At 32.9% G+C, this 15,934-nt stretch overlaps 1 protein-coding gene across 15 annotated transcripts in view; it reads left to right on the top strand.

Annotated features, from left to right (window-relative positions):
- Window positions 1–15,934, top strand: part of LOC145279823 (protein phosphatase EYA1-like) — a 1,162,399-nt gene that overhangs the window by 1,020,436 nt on the left and 126,029 nt on the right. For all 15 annotated transcript variants that reach the window (XM_080131218.1, XM_080131213.1, XM_080131219.1 and 12 more), the window contains one exon: window positions 3,223–3,437. In XM_080131218.1, coding sequence (XP_079987344.1) covers window positions 3,223–3,437 — 215 coding nt within the window. The remainder of the gene's footprint in view (window positions 1–3,222; window positions 3,438–15,934) is intronic.

Below are 15,934 nucleotides of genomic sequence, written 5' to 3'. Positions count from 1 at the left end.
TATATATATATATATATATATATATATATATATATATATATATATATATATATATTAATTGTCCGACTGGTATGGAAACAATTGTAACTTAAAATGAAATACACTTTCTGTTGCTATCAATTCATTTTTTGAAGTCTTGGTTTTGTTAATACGGTATATATATATATAATATATATATATTAGCAAAGATACTCGCGCTTTGCACAGGACTTGGCTGTACACTCTGAACCCAAACATATAGCAAAGACCCAATGTTGACCTTTGACCATAACTTTGAAAAATGGTATGCACCATCCCTAAGTGGGGAATCATCATTCTGCCAGGTTTAGTCATCATCGATCCAGTGGTTTGGGCTGTAGGGTTGTTGTACACACACACAACCTACTACTTATATATATATATATATATATATATATATATATATATATATATATTAGTTTGGCATGTAGCGCTAAGTGTAGAACACCCAGTGAGGATCCAACTTGTTAAATAGTTGTGATGAGCTAGCCAGACCCACTTGCTAATCTTTGCCCTGTGCTAATTGATTTTAATTATATTTTCTTGTAATACCATCTGTCCAGATGAGATTCTGTAATGGCGGCCAACGTTTATTAGTTCCACTTAGAGTAATATGTCAAATCCTAAGGTATATTTCTTGGAAGAAATATACTCTATTCTTTATGCAAGGTCTAAATACATAAACAAAAAATAGTAGTATACGCATTACTAAATGGATTTTTCTGACTACTGTTCTCATTTACGATAATAGTGGTATGATAATATGCCCCTTCCTCAAAGTGTTAGGAAGAGTATGTGTAATATATATATATATATATATATATATATATATATATATATAATCAGGGTGACAAGAAGGTTCTTGCTGTTTTTAACTTTATAATTCAAATTTTGGCTCGACTCAAAATTTACTGATCGAAATAAGCACCATCAGAATCAACGCACTTTTTGTTTTTTTACATAGGCATCACCACTTATCCAGGCCCAGAGACCACTCGAGGATAAGGTTTAACGAGTGTACAGTGGTCAATTGGACAATATAGTGATTGTCAATAATGGAAATTCAGTAAATTTGTTAATTTAAGGGGAACGGTTTATCAAGAACTTGTTTACATTAGACTTGAAGACAACCATATTGTAGTCAGCTGGAAAGCAGGAAAATGGAAGACAGTTCCAGAGGCGTGCAGTTCTAAGAAAGAAGCTTTGTTCATCGAATCTATGTTTAGGTTTAGGCACAAATAAAGAGTGGGGTGGGGGGAAATTATTGATAGTGTTTTCAACTAGACGAGTGTTACCGATGCAAAAAGAATGTATGTATGCCAGTAACATAAAAACTTTGCATTCTGGTGATGAAGTCGCTGAAGGTGTTTATGATATCGCTTTGGCTTTTGAAGCATTTCTCAAGCAGAAAATTGGAATGGTTGAAAAAGTGGTAGTCAGTAGGTAAGAGTTGTTGAGAATATGCTGTATGCTCGGTGGTTTCAATCCAACCCAAGTATGCGCAAAATGATGACCTCATGAGTCCTCTCATTCTGGTGATCATCATCCAACTGATCATCTTTTTGAAACTTATCCTCGAGTAACCCATTAACCTTTATTGGTGATGTATTTTATATATATATATATATATAGGGTGGGTCATAAATCGCGCACCAAAGGATTTGAAATAATTATGATAGTAATAAAAGTTATTTATTAAAACCAAACTTAACCAATAAACTGAAACACACGTTGTACATGCTGATACAATCATAAAGGAATATGTATGTTATACCCAAAGAAAATAAAATATATTTTGCCCCGAAGATTTTACAGTTTCACATCACTTAATTCTTTGGTGCGTCACTTATGGTCCACCCTATATATCACTGGAACCTGATACAAAGTGCTGACTTATTTTAGCCATACATTAGCGAGCAAGTAGGGTTAACTAGGTAAATATGCAATTTATACAGCTAACAGTGAGGAATTTAGAATATACAGTTTCGGGAATATAAATAAATATAAATTTAAATATTTGGAGTAAATGGTGAATGATAGAAACAACAATGGATAAAAATCAGACATCGCCATATTGTGACCTCACGGAAGCAAGTGAATTGGAACAGTTCTGGAAAGTTAAGTGTTGTTCTTATGAGCGAGAGAGCAACAGCATGTTTTGAAAATGTAGTCCACCTAGTTGCAATATTCACACAACCCCCCCCCCCTTGAAGATGAAGGGAGCAAAGAGATTTGGCGACGCATTTCCAAACCACTGGCTAAATTCAATATACTCAACTGTATGAAAAAAAAAAAAAAAACGCAGAGGAGTCGGCGTTTCTACGGGATCTTTAAAAAGTCACTGAAGAGTTGAAAATCTTTGTCATTTTACCATTGATGATTACTAGCTTTTCAGCCCTGCGTTGCCCGGGTGTTTGGAGGTGTATGTTGAGCAAAAAAAAAAAAAAAGCGGTGAATTTTTTTTTTTTTTTTTTTTTTTTTTGAACTTTGACCCTTTAACATGTTTTGGGCTGAAATCAAGTTATTAAGTTGGATCCATGTCCAAGGAACCTATATCTAAAATTTCAAGTGTTTAGACACAAAATTGGCAGAGGAGTTTGGTAGGGTTCTCAAAGGTCAAATCGTTGAAGTTTGCCCCCCTTAACAGCCAAATTTCTGGCTGAAAACCGATCACAAAGATTTTCCCGCATCTCAATACCCTGTATATCAAATTTCGAGTCTGTAGACTGAAAATTGACAGTTATTTCGTTGGAAAATGTGTACACACAGACACGTTTACTTATATATATATATATATATATATATATATACACACACATATATATATATATCCATATATATAGAGAGAGAGATTTGTTTCTGTATTTCAGATATTTTACAAATATTTCGTAAATTATGGATAGGTATAGCATTAAAAAACGGACGCAAGTTGTGAAATTGTTTACCAAAATCGTGGATCAAGTTCAGTGACTTTTTGGACACCCTGTATTATTACATGCATGAAAAATATTCCTTTGCAGAACGAGTCGGCTCAATCAGAGATGGTCCTAAAAGGTGGGATATGACACTATGTAACATTGATGTTGTCTGTTTTTGTCGTGTTGTTTTTCTAATCTCAAATGCGAAACCCATGTTGCGTCGGGCTGAACATTTTTACCATTTTTATATTGCTCATGCCTGTGTGTCTGTCGTTGTCATTTCCAGATGTATTGAGTTGCAGTCGTTATCAAGCCCGGGCAATAGGCAGTTGGAAAGTAGTAGGAACTCGCCCCTCAGCAATCAGCAGCTCCCCTCACAGATACCACACCCTCATCCTGTCAGCACGTTGGATAACACGGGCACCACGGTCTCACCTAGCCTTCAACAATCCACTAATCCACCAACAACAGCACAACTTACACCAAATGGTACCACAGATGGTGAGTACTCCTTGTACTACTATTACAGCTACTACTAATAAAATTAACTATTAGCACTACTATTAATATTGTTTTTTTTTTGTCCAGAATACTCGCTATATAAAAAAAAGGCAAAAATAAAGAAAAAAAATTGTATGCTGTACAGAAACTTGGTGTCCCCACCCTTCTCACCCGTACTCTTTCTCTTCAGTTGTTTTAAGTGTTACATTTTTTTATTTTTTTTTTTATTATGTGTGCGTGTGTGCGCGTGCACACTGTCAAACCGGAGAGCCGTGACCCCTAAAATGAGACAATTCCTCAGGATTTCAGTTTTTTTTTTTTTTCCCCCCTTCTCGTTGTAAGCCACTGATCTCTGAATTTTAGTTGTCCAATAATAAGTTTAAAGTTTTTGTCAGTAAAGTATACGTTTATATATTTTTAGTTTTTCGTGCTTCATGATTCGGGGTCATCTAATTAAAATAACTTGGTATTTATATTATCACTAGGGTTGTGACAACAGCATATTATTTTCATTGTTTTGACTCTTGAGTATATATCCATTAATATCTTATGTGTTTTTATATAGACTGATGTGGTTGTTGGTTGATTGACTGTGTCGGATGTATACTTGAGTCAAAAGAATGAAAAGAATATGCTGTTGTCACAGCCCTAATTATCACTAACAAGGCCATCAGCGTTGCCCAGGGTAAAAGTGTAATATATTTCTATTAAAACTTCTGTTTCTTGTGCATCTTTCTCCTGTATTCTCCCTTCGCTCCCTATGCTCCTCATTCTTCTCCGCATGGCCCACTACTCTCTTTATATGTACACACGTACATGGGCAAGTCATTTTTATAAATTTCTCAAGAAATGAGTCGGCATAAGGAAATTAACTCCTTGATTAAAATTCAATTACCTCCCTTTAGTTAGCACATACTCTGTCTGGATCCCACCGCCTCCCTGACGAAATCTGCAGCAATTTAGGTCAAAGAATGAATTGTTCTTTCTTAAATTTTAGATATTATTCATCCGGGGCAATACCGATCGAGAAGATACCAACTTTGAGAGTATTTGTGTTGTTTTGGGGTTTTAACTGGACATACAAACATAGACAACTGCTCTTTATATTGTAGACTAGCAGGGCTACCCAACGTTGCCCGGGAGAAATGTGTAATATATTTCTTTGTCTCTACCTCTCTATCAGTCTCTATCTTTCTCTCTTTCCCATCTCCTAATATATATATATATGGCTAACAGGAAATAATTAACTTGTATTGCTTGTGTATGAACAAAAAATGCTGTAAATCATATTTTGCAAAATTTTAACTCTGTGCGTGTCTGTGTATATATATATATATATATATATATATATTACAGTTATCCTGCTTTTAAATCTCCAGAACAGCTACATGGGAGGCAGCTGATGATCCACGCTCTCTATTTAAGAACTGTAGTTATTTTTTTTTCTTCTTTATTCATTCTAATATAGTTAAATTCTGTTTTGTAATTGTAGACTTTTTAGAAGTCGGCTTATGCAAGTTCTTAGTCCACGATAGGTCAAATTTAGTGCTTTTTTTCGGGAATTAAAACTGCAGTCTTTATTTTTACTTTTTTTTTTTTTTTTTTTTTTTTTTTTAGACATATAATTTTTGAAATTCAAGAATTGTCAATGTCAACGGTATTAAAGGAATAAATTGTAAGATGGTCAACATCATGAAATTTAGAATATACTTTCTCATTTGTTTGTTGCATAATTCGACCTTTTGAGGCTAAGAAAACGTGATGGCCTGTCTGTATAAAGAAAATGATATTAAAACCGTTTGTATTATGCGCATACATTTATATTTGCAATTGGAATCATTTATCCATTACAAGAAATCGCTTCAATTGTACATTCGAATGTGCATTCGGTTGTATTTCTTGAACATTTTTTAAAGTGATAAATCAGTCATTTTTCCATTCGGAAAAGGCGTTCAGTTCCGTTAAAATCAATATTTAATGAAAATTATTACTCGTTTATTGGAAACTTAGTTTAAATTTCAATTGTTTTATGCAAGTGAAGATGCCTAATAGCATGAATGGTTTTGCAAACATTTTCATAGACATTGTTTGGATCAAGCAATTTTTTTTTTTTTTGTAATTTAATAAAAATAAAGTTCTTTTTTCTTGTGCCCTTTTCCTTTTCTTTGTCTTTTTTTTTTTGTCTCTCTGTTATTCGCTGTGTCTTTTCTGTTATTCGCTGTGTCTTTTCTGTTATTCGCTGTGTCTTTTCTGTTATTCGCTGTCTTTTCACCGTATTTTCTTCTAGCTTTGTTTTTCTTTACTTTCTTGTTTTTTTTTCTTTTTAATATTAAAGCTTCTTCTACAAAAAGGCACAACAGATAATATAATAAAGTTATTCCCTGTCTATTCAAATCGAATAGATATTTTAAAGTATTTTATTCTATTTACACTGCGTTCGTTTAACGATAATTCCATATTTTTTTTATTCATGACTCATAGCATGTCATCGTACGTCATATTAAAAAAAAAAATCCATTCGCCTGTCAAGATATTGTCTTTAGAAAGAACGGGAATTTTTGATATCTTTTTTATAGTCTAAACCTTCAATTCCCAAAGCTGGAGCCACCACACCCTAGGGGCAATGGAATAAAAATTCAGGGGTAAGGACAGAGAGAAGAGGCAGCAGTGGGAAAGCTTTTTCCCCTCCGTGGTAGACAAACTGGCATCGGAACAAAGTAATAATTTGTTTCACTTATTTTGCAAGAATCTATATCATTTCATCCTTTTGAGAGGAAAAAAATAAGTTAACGCAAGACTTATATTTTGGTGTTACCAAATTAGGCTGTCTGAAGATACTAGCTTTCTGAACTAAAATGCACAAAACGTTGTTTTTTTTCTTTCCCTTTGCAAAACTCAACCCTGTTCTGTAAAGTCAAAAATTAAAACGATTATCGGTTCAAAACAACCCAAACACTGCATAAACATTTGAAGATAAACAGTTTGCAGCATAGGACCATTTTTTTTATATCACAAAATAAGCAGATTCAGCATTGAGTAGCCCTAAAAGGGCTAATATGTCACAAACCAAACCAAACGGGCTTATATAAGAAATAATTGCTTTTTATTTAGTGTTAACTTATCAATGCAGTTCATTTTATTTTGCGAAAAACTAAGACAAGCATACTTCAATTGCCATGTAAAGAAAGGGTGGTCGGAGTTTACACATAAAAGAACACAGTAGTCCAGCATTTGCCCAAATTCATTGAATTGTTGCGTTGTTGGTATGTTTATGACGTCACTTGGAAATCTATTCATATAGATACTGATTAAGAAAGTGTCCCACTTCCGGTTCAATTCATCAAAATCAGTGGTGAAATAGTTTATTGTGGTGTGTCTATATTGTGTATATATTATGTGTATATATTGTGTGTATGCATGTGTGTAATGCAAGTAAAGTCTACATCTACAAGTTAAGAATCCAAAGAATGCTTACTGTTTCCTTTGTTTTTATTCTTTTAAAAAGGGTGTAGTTTTACTTTTTTTCTTTACTTCAGTAGAAGTTTGCAGAAATCAAGGGGCCCACAACCTGGGGCTAACATTTGAACTCTATATGAGATACATAGATATTCGACTGTTCCATTTTAAGTTCTTTGTCACTCAAAAAATGAGTTAATAAAGAAATTGAGAACATAGTTTTCCTCTCTCCAATTAACCATTTTCATACGCTGTAGTATGTCTTACATTTTGATCTTTTGGTCTTACTGGATTCCAGGACGAGAATTTATCTAGTCTGGTGGAGTATCCAGCTTTGTGCTCTTACTTGAGGTAACATCACTTGGAGAGGTGCACCATTCCTCGGAATGTGGATTAGCCATAGTGAGAAGATCTTATTTAGTCACGGTTTACTTCTAGGGAAAAGTATCCTCATGCCAGGTAATTCTGGCAAACTCCTGTACCGAGAGACCGTAGACACTCGTGGATAGTACTATGCCATAGATTTCTATATATCAAAAAAAAAAAAAAAAAAAAAATAGTCCTGGACACGACGTTAAACTGTATCCATTTTTATTCCTGGCATGGGTATAATTTGATTTTGGTGTTTTTATGTGTGTATTTTCAAATTTCATGATATTTGTGGATTCTTTTTTTTCTGTGATCATTTTTTCAGTTTCTTCGTAACTTCTGAGTGCTACCTTGAAGTGCTTCGTAACTTCTGAGTGCTACCTAAAAGTCATGGGTTTTTCTTTCTGGGTTATCACGGTGGTAAATGGCTTGAAATCACTCGGTAATCCCTTAAGGACCATGGAAATTAACAGACTGTCATTTATAACTTCACCAGATATTTTTAAAGAATTTGCAGTTGTCTCGGCTCTTATAATATAATCAGTAATAGTTTCGGCTTCCATTCGTTTTAGAGAGGTCAGTTCAGTGTATAAAGAAATAATTTTGGGTTTTCCTTTCGATAAATAATGCTCTCTCAATATGTTTAATGCTTTGTAGCCGTCGTCCAGGGCTTCTCTCATTACCAGTGATAGACTTTGGTCATCTAAACACTGTATTAATTCCGCAAAGACAGTTGCGTTCTTTTCAATGAAGTCTGGGTCGTTTCTGTTCTCAGGTTGTGTTTGTAGTACTTTGTGTAGCTTTTGGATTCGTAGATATCCCAGAAATTTAACTTGCCACAATTCGAATTTTGATTCGGATCCATCGAAATAAAGACGCATGCAACAGTTTCAGATAGTTCGCTGTTACACATAAGTCCTGGGAGGTGACTTGTTTGTAGTAGACAGTTCCACAGAACAAAATATTCTTACCGTGTCGAAACCCGGGAAAGAACATGTGAAATTGCTCCAGAAAAGGTTTAATATTTATGAAGCAATTCTGGTTTCTGATTGGTTGGTGGCAGAACGTGAATTAATTTGATTCGTCAGTTCTTAGCAGCATCGTTTATAAATAGAATCGTCCGACTGTGTGGGATCATACCCCATTATCACTCTTGTGATGATGGGATGTGTGTCCTAGCGGCCTCGGCTGCATGGAGCCTGCGGGTATCCCACTTTCCAGGCCTTGTGCCAAATAATGCTGATGTGGGCAGCATTTAAATAAATACCCCATTACCACTCCAAAATATTGCAACATGTTTAGTATGCATTCAAGTTCTCTCCTTTTTTTCCTAGAAAACCATAACCATGTGTTAAAATAAATTTGATTATTTTAAGTTCTCGAAAATTAAAATTTTTACTTATCAAAACAATGTTTTTCTTTTTTATTGTCCGATGGCATATGAACTCTTAGTGCAATAAAGAACATGGTTATGCCTGTTCGGTTTAGTGTTACACTGGTTGGAACCGAAAGTGCAGACATTTTTATCAAAAAAAAAAAAAAAAAACTTGTTAACAAGAAAATTTTTCAATTTTCGAAAGCTTAGATCAAAATAATTTTTTTTTTTTTTTTTAACACATTATTTTTTCTTAAAATAGGAAAACTACTTTAATAAAACGTTTTTTTTTTTTTTTTTAACAAATGTCTGCACTTTTGTTAAACAGAAAGATACAAGGTACCTTTTAACAAGTTTCCAAACTTTTCGTGTGGGCACTTTTATTGATAGTACACACATGAAACTCTAGTCCCCTTCGAAGTAATGTCCCTCGGCTGCAATGCACTTTATATTGTTCCAACAACTTCTGGAAGGTTCTGTGGAAATCCTCTTGTATGAATAATCCTCATCGCAGCCTCTTTCATCTCAATTGCCACATAAGTCTCTAAGGTTTTCCTTAAGCTTAAGGAATACCAAACCTCACGTGGAGCAATGTCTGGACTAGAGGAAGAATGAGGAACTGCCTTGATGCCCATCTTGGAAAAATAGTCTGTAGCAAGGATTATTGTCTCTATAGACACACGATGCCCCTTCTCCGTGAAATTCTTTATTTGGCCAATCAACTCTGATGTTCTGACTTCCTTACTCACACTGCGCATCATCCCTCATAAGCTCTGTCTTCCTTGAATCAATAATGCTACTCAAAAACGGATTTTCGATTCATGCAAGATGGTTCAAAAGCAGTATGAAGCGTTCCATACGTTTCTGCGGCATTTTTTCCAAGTTTAAAACAGAATTTTATTTCATATCGTTCTTCTAACGTGCCATAGTGCCTAGATTGCATTTTTGCAATTCACCATCTGTGATAATCAGGCTTTAGTAGGGTGTATTCCAATTCTTGCTGTAGCTGTTCATTTTAACTTGAAATGATAAAAATTGGTCAGTCATCTCATAGTATGTTTAGCAAAAGTCTACAACAATTTTAAATGACTATACAACAAAACATCTGGAAACTTATGAAGGCACCTCGTATTACAGTCAGAAAAAATGCCAGCCATGAAATTTAGTTCAACCCTGACAACTTCTAATGTGAAACATTAACTCTTTAAGTTGAAGAGTATACTAAGAGTTGTCTACCTTAAGTTTAAAAATGAGCAAACAAATAAAAACTAAAAATTACTTTACTGTATCTCGGACAACGTCAGGTAGATATGGCTAGCAGAAAAATATAATTGCCCTGTAGAACCTAGTAAAAATTTGTACCCAAGAGTAGACATATTTGCTAGCAGTAATAATTAACGGCCAGGTTATTTGCATTTGAACCCGAGCCTTTTCAACGTCATGTTCGAAAACTAATATCGAGAGAAAAAGCAATCAAAATAAAATAGTAAAAAAAAAATAAAATAGAAGAATATGAACAGAATATGGCAGCAATGAAATAGATTTTCAAACTCAAATTTTAAAATTCAAACAATTGTAAAAAAAACTGCTTAAATTGTCAAAACAAATATTCAAAATGAAACAAAAAAACAACTATTCAAAATGAAGCAAAAAACAACTATTCAAAATGAAGCAAAAAAAACAATTATTCTAAATGAAGCAAAAAAAACAACTATTCAAAATGAAGCAAAAAAAAACAACTATTCAAAATGAAGCAAAAAAAAACTATTCAAAATGAAGCAAAAAAAAACTATTCAAAATGAAGCAAAAAACAACTATTCAAAATGAAGCAAAAAACAACTATTCAAAATGAAGCAAAAAACAACTATTCAAAATGAAGCAAAAAACAACTATTCAAAATGAAGCAAAAAACAACTATTCAAAATGAAGCAAAAAACAACTATTCAAAATGAAGCAAAAAACAACTATTCAAAATGAAGCAAAAAACAACTATTCAAAATGAAGCAAAAAACAACTATTCAAAATGAAGCAAAAAAACAACTATTCAAAATGAAGCAAAAAAACAACTATTCAAAATGAAGCAAAAAAACAACTATTCAAAATGAAGCAAAAAAACAACTATTCAAAATGAAGCAAAAAACAACTATTCAAAATGAAGCAAAAAACAACTATTCAAAATGAAGCAAAAAACAACTATTCAAAATGAAGCAAAAAACAACTATTCAAAATGAAGCAAAAAACAACTATTCAAAATGAAGCAAAAAACAACTATTCAAAATGAAGCAAAAAACAACTATTCAAAATGAAGCAAAAAACAACTATTCAAAATGAAGCAAAAAACAACTATTCAAAATGAAGCAAAAAAACAACTATTCAAAATGAAGCAAAAAAACAACTATTCAAAATTAAGCAAAAAAACATTAAAAATGAAGCAAAAAAACAACTATTCAAAATTAAGCAAAAAAACATTAAAAATGAAGCAAAAAAAAACAACTATTCAAAATGAAGCAAAAAAAACAACTATTCAAAATGAAGCAAAAAAAACAACTATTCAAAATGAAGCAAAAAAAACAACTATTCAAAATGAAGCAAAAAAAAAACAACTATTCAAAATGAAGCAAAAAAAACAACTATTCAAAATGAAGCAAAAAAACATTAAAAATGAAGCAAAAAAAAACAACTATTCAAAATGAAGCAAAAAAACAACTATTCAAAATTAAGCAAAAAAACATTAAAAATGAAGCAAAAAAACAACTATTCAAAATTAAGCAAAAAAACATTAAAAATGAAGCAAAAAAAAACAACTATTCAAAATGAAGCAAAAAAAACAACTATTCAAAATGAAGCAAAAAAAAAACAACTATTCAAAATGAAGCAAAAAAAAAACAACTATTCAAAATGAAGCAAAAAAAACAACTATTCAAAATGAAGCAAAAAAACATTAAAAATGAAGCAAAAAAAAACAACTATTAAAAATGAAGCAAAAAAAACAACTATTCAAAATGAAGCAAAAAAAAACATTTCAAAATGAAGCAAAAAATAACAACTATTCAAAATGAAGCAGAAAATAACAACTATTCAAAATGAAGCAAAAAATAACAACTATCCAAAATGAAGCAAAAAATAACAACTATTCAAAATGAAGCAAAAAATAACAACTATTCAAAATGAAGCAAAAAATAACAACTATTCAAAATGAAGCAAAAAATAACAACTATTCAAAATGAAGCAAAAAATAACAACTATTCAAAATGAAGCAAAAAATAACAACTATTCAAAATGAAGCAAAAAATAACAACTATTCAAAATGAAGCAAAAAATAACAACTATTCAAAATGAAGCAGAAAATAACAACTATTCAAAATGAAGCAGAAAATAACAACTATTCAAAATGAAGCAAAAAATAACTATTAAAAATGAAGCAAAAAATAACAACTATTCAAAATGAAGCAAAAAATAACAACTATTCAAAATGAAGCAGAAAATAACTATTCAAAATGAAGCAGAAAATAACTATTCAAAATGAAGCAAAAAATAACAACTATTCAAAATGAAGCAAAAAATAACAACTATTCAAAATGAAGCAAAAAATAACAACTATTCAAAATGAAGCAAAAAATAACAACTATTCAAAATGAAGCAAAAAACAACTATTCAAAATGAAGCAAAAAATAACAACTATTCAAAATGAAGCAGAAAATAACAACTATTCAAAATGAAGCAGAAAATAACAACTATTCAAAATGAAGCAGAAAATAACAACTATTCAAAATGAAGCAAAAAATAACAACTATTCAAAATGAAGCAAAAAATAACAACTATTCAAAATGAAGCAAAAAATAACAACTATTCAAAATGAAGCAAAAAATAACAACTATTCAAAATGAAGCAGAAAATAACAACTATTCAAAATGAAGCAAAAAATAACAACTATTCAAAATGAAGCAAAAAATAACAACTATTCAAAATGAAGCAAAAAATAACAACTATTCAAAATGAAGCAAAAAATAACAACTATTCAAAATGAAGCAGAAAATAACAACTATTCAAAATGAAGCAGAAAATAACAACTATTCAAAATGAAGCAGAAAATAACAACTATTCAAAATGAAGCAGAAAATAACAACTATTCAAAATGAAGCAGAAAATAACAACTATTCAAAATGAAGCAGAAAATAACAACTATTCAAAATGAAGCAAAAAATAACAACTATTCAAAATGAAGCAAAAAATAACAACTATTCAAAATGAAGCAGAAAATAACAACTATTCAAAATGAAGCAGAAAATAACAACTATTCAAAATGAAGCAAAAAATAACAACTATTCAAAATGAAGCAAAAAAACAAATAAGGAAATAATTCTTAAGGCTCATGATAGATTATATAAAAAGAGTTTCTTTAAATTGTTTTTGTGTCTACTAGATTTTCTGGCAATTGTTTCATAAAAGCTGACAGATTTGTTTTAGATGCACTATTAAAGATGGACGAAAAGTCCGTTTTGCTAAACAAATTAAGTTGTTGAGAGCCAGCAAGTACAAAGCAATAATACGAATCTTGAACACATTAGATGCCCTCATTACCATTCATCTCTCCAGCCTCTTCATCCATTTCGTTCCACTCCTTGGAATGAAATTATTTCTTCCTTGATTAAATTAAGCAGAATTGTCCCATGATTTATTGTGGCAGCAGCTCAAATAACTACGATGACAACAACGACCCAATTCAAAACAGCTTTACCTCTTGTCATCTCGACCAATAATATCGATGCTAAAGAATCTGCACCAAAATTGTTTATTCCCACCCTGACTCTAATCAAATCTGAAACGGTGTTCCAAAAAGTGATTGAATAAATCTGCTGCCGTGCTTTCTGGTTGGATGTGTGCTTGGTTGTCATGAGGAAGCGGGAGTGGAGGTGTACTCTGTTAGGATTAATAAGACGATCAAGGTTGAGGCGCATGGAGCAAGGACGGTCTTTATTGGCTTGATGGGAGTGGACACTTACTGCTAATGCTGATCAAATCAGTGGTGGAAGAAGTGTAGGGAAAGACCTGTGCAAGCTTGGTGGTTGTCAAGGCTGGTAGCGTGTGTAGCAGCTGTCTACTATTTTTAATACTGCATGTTGTAGTTTATTGAATCGGAAGGACCCTTAGGTTTTCAAAAACGCATATCCCATATTTTTTATTTTAATTTTTTTTTTTTTTTTTTTTTTTTTATTAAATATCAGATTTAGTGATTTGCCGGAGTACATGTAAGCGTAGATGCATATGTATATTTGTTTCTGCTTGCTAATTATATATGTCTGGATGAATGTTTGTGTCTGGGCCAAGCCTTGACACATGCATGCCTTGCTGCATGTGTGTGTATAGGCCAAGCCATGATGCATGTGTGTCTGGGCCAAGTGTGGATGCATGCGTATGCATGTGTGTCTGGGCCAAAATGTGTGTGTCTGTTTGCCTCTCTCTCTCTCTTACATGATATAGTAGAACGCTGAGATATGGTGGCCCTAGGATACGGTTTTGAGTACAATGTTTTTGATCCCTGGTTACGGTATTTGCCACGCCTTATGGTGTTATTTATAATGGTACTTGATTATATATATATATATATGTGTGTGTGTATTATATACTGTACTGTATTTTGTCAGTAATTCTTAATGATGTATCCCGGGGTTCTATGGCATATATATAATGTATATGGAGATACATATTTGGTCTGCTTGCATAGTTTTATGTAAGCACAAATGTGTATATATGTATGTATTTATTTTATTTATTTTTTTTTTTTACAAAGTAATCACCGTTTACCAAGGCCTAGAGGCCACTCGAGGATAAGGGTTAAAGAGTGCACAGTAAAGGGATAATATAGTAATCGTTAGAAGTATAAATTTTGTAAATTGGATTACTTAAGGAGAACGGCTCATCAAGAACTTGTTTACATTGGACTTGAAGACGACCATATTGTAGTCAGCTGGAAAGCAGGCAAACGGAGGAGTTCCACAGGTGTGCAGTTCTTTGAAAGAAACTTTGTTCATTGAATCTACGTTTAGGTTTAGGCACACATAAAGAGTGGGAAATTATTGATAATGTTTTCAGCTATACAAGTGTTTCTCGTGAAAGTTTGACGAGGGAGGACTATAGATTGGAGCTCAGATGAGCACTTGCCATGAAAATAACGATAAAGCAGAGACAGGTTCGTAATGTCTATTCTATGAGAAAGAGATTGCAGGGAAGAGAAAAGGGCATCCCTCACTGGGCTACAGAATCTATTTTGAACTCTGTCAAGGCAGGATAAGGTCTTTCTAGCAACTCCTGTCCAGATGTGGCAACCGTGATCCATTGGACAAAGTGCTTTTTTTTTTTATCCCCCTCCCAGTGCGTTTCTGTAAAAATTTGCATTGTTTATGTGTCTTTAATTATTCCATGCTACATCTGTTTTTTTTTTTTTTTTTTTTTTTTTTTTTCAAAACCTCTTCACATAATTTCCATATTTTTCTGCTAATGAATGTTGAGGGGTTTCCCATAGAGGCTTATAAAGTGGTTTTGCTTTTTTTTTTATTCTTTTTCTCCTGTTGTGCTTGTCTTCTGTTCTCATCCATTATCTGCATTTTGCTGTCCACACGAGATGCTATACAGCTTCTGCTACAAGACTGTCCTATCACTCCAAACCCGACCCCCCCTCTTTCACACACACACACACACACACACACACACACACACTCTCTCTCTCTCTCTTCTACTTTGCATTTATATTCCTATATCTTCCTTTCTATGGAGTTATATTCCTTTTTTTTCTCCACCACTGTTCACCGCTTTCCTTATCTGTTTTCTCATCCTCTACCCCCCTCAACATTTTTCTCCTCCCTATTCCCTATATTTTTCTCCTCTTTCCTCCCTATATTTTTCTCCTCTTTCCTCCCTATATTTTTCTCCTCTTTCCTCCCTGTATTTTTCTCCTCTTTCCTCCCTGTATTTTTCTCCTCTTTCCTCCCTGTATTTTTCTCCTCTTTCCTCCCTGTATTTTTCTCCTCTTTCCTCCCTGTATTTTTCTCCTCTTTCCTCCCTGTATTTTTCTCCTCTTTCCTCCCTGTATTTTTCTCCTCTTTCCTCCCTGTATTTTTCTCCCCCCTACTTTCCTCGTCCTCACACCCCCCCCTATTTTGCTCCTCCTCATTTTTTCCCTTATCTCTTCTGAACTACCTCGGTCACTTGAATATTTTCTGAAGATGCTGACCATCTTGATGAAAGTAAACGTGACTTGGAAGAAAATGTCCACCGCCCATGTCCAGTGAGCATGAGT

The sequence above is a fragment of the Euprymna scolopes genome, chromosome 7, assembly GCF_053919585.1.
Source record: "Euprymna scolopes isolate OS-2025 chromosome 7, ASM5391958v1, whole genome shotgun sequence".
Taxonomy (NCBI): domain Eukaryota; kingdom Metazoa; phylum Mollusca; class Cephalopoda; order Sepiida; family Sepiolidae; genus Euprymna; species Euprymna scolopes.
Note: the sequence above shows the minus strand (reverse complement) of the source record. Positions and strands in the feature narration are given on the sequence as shown.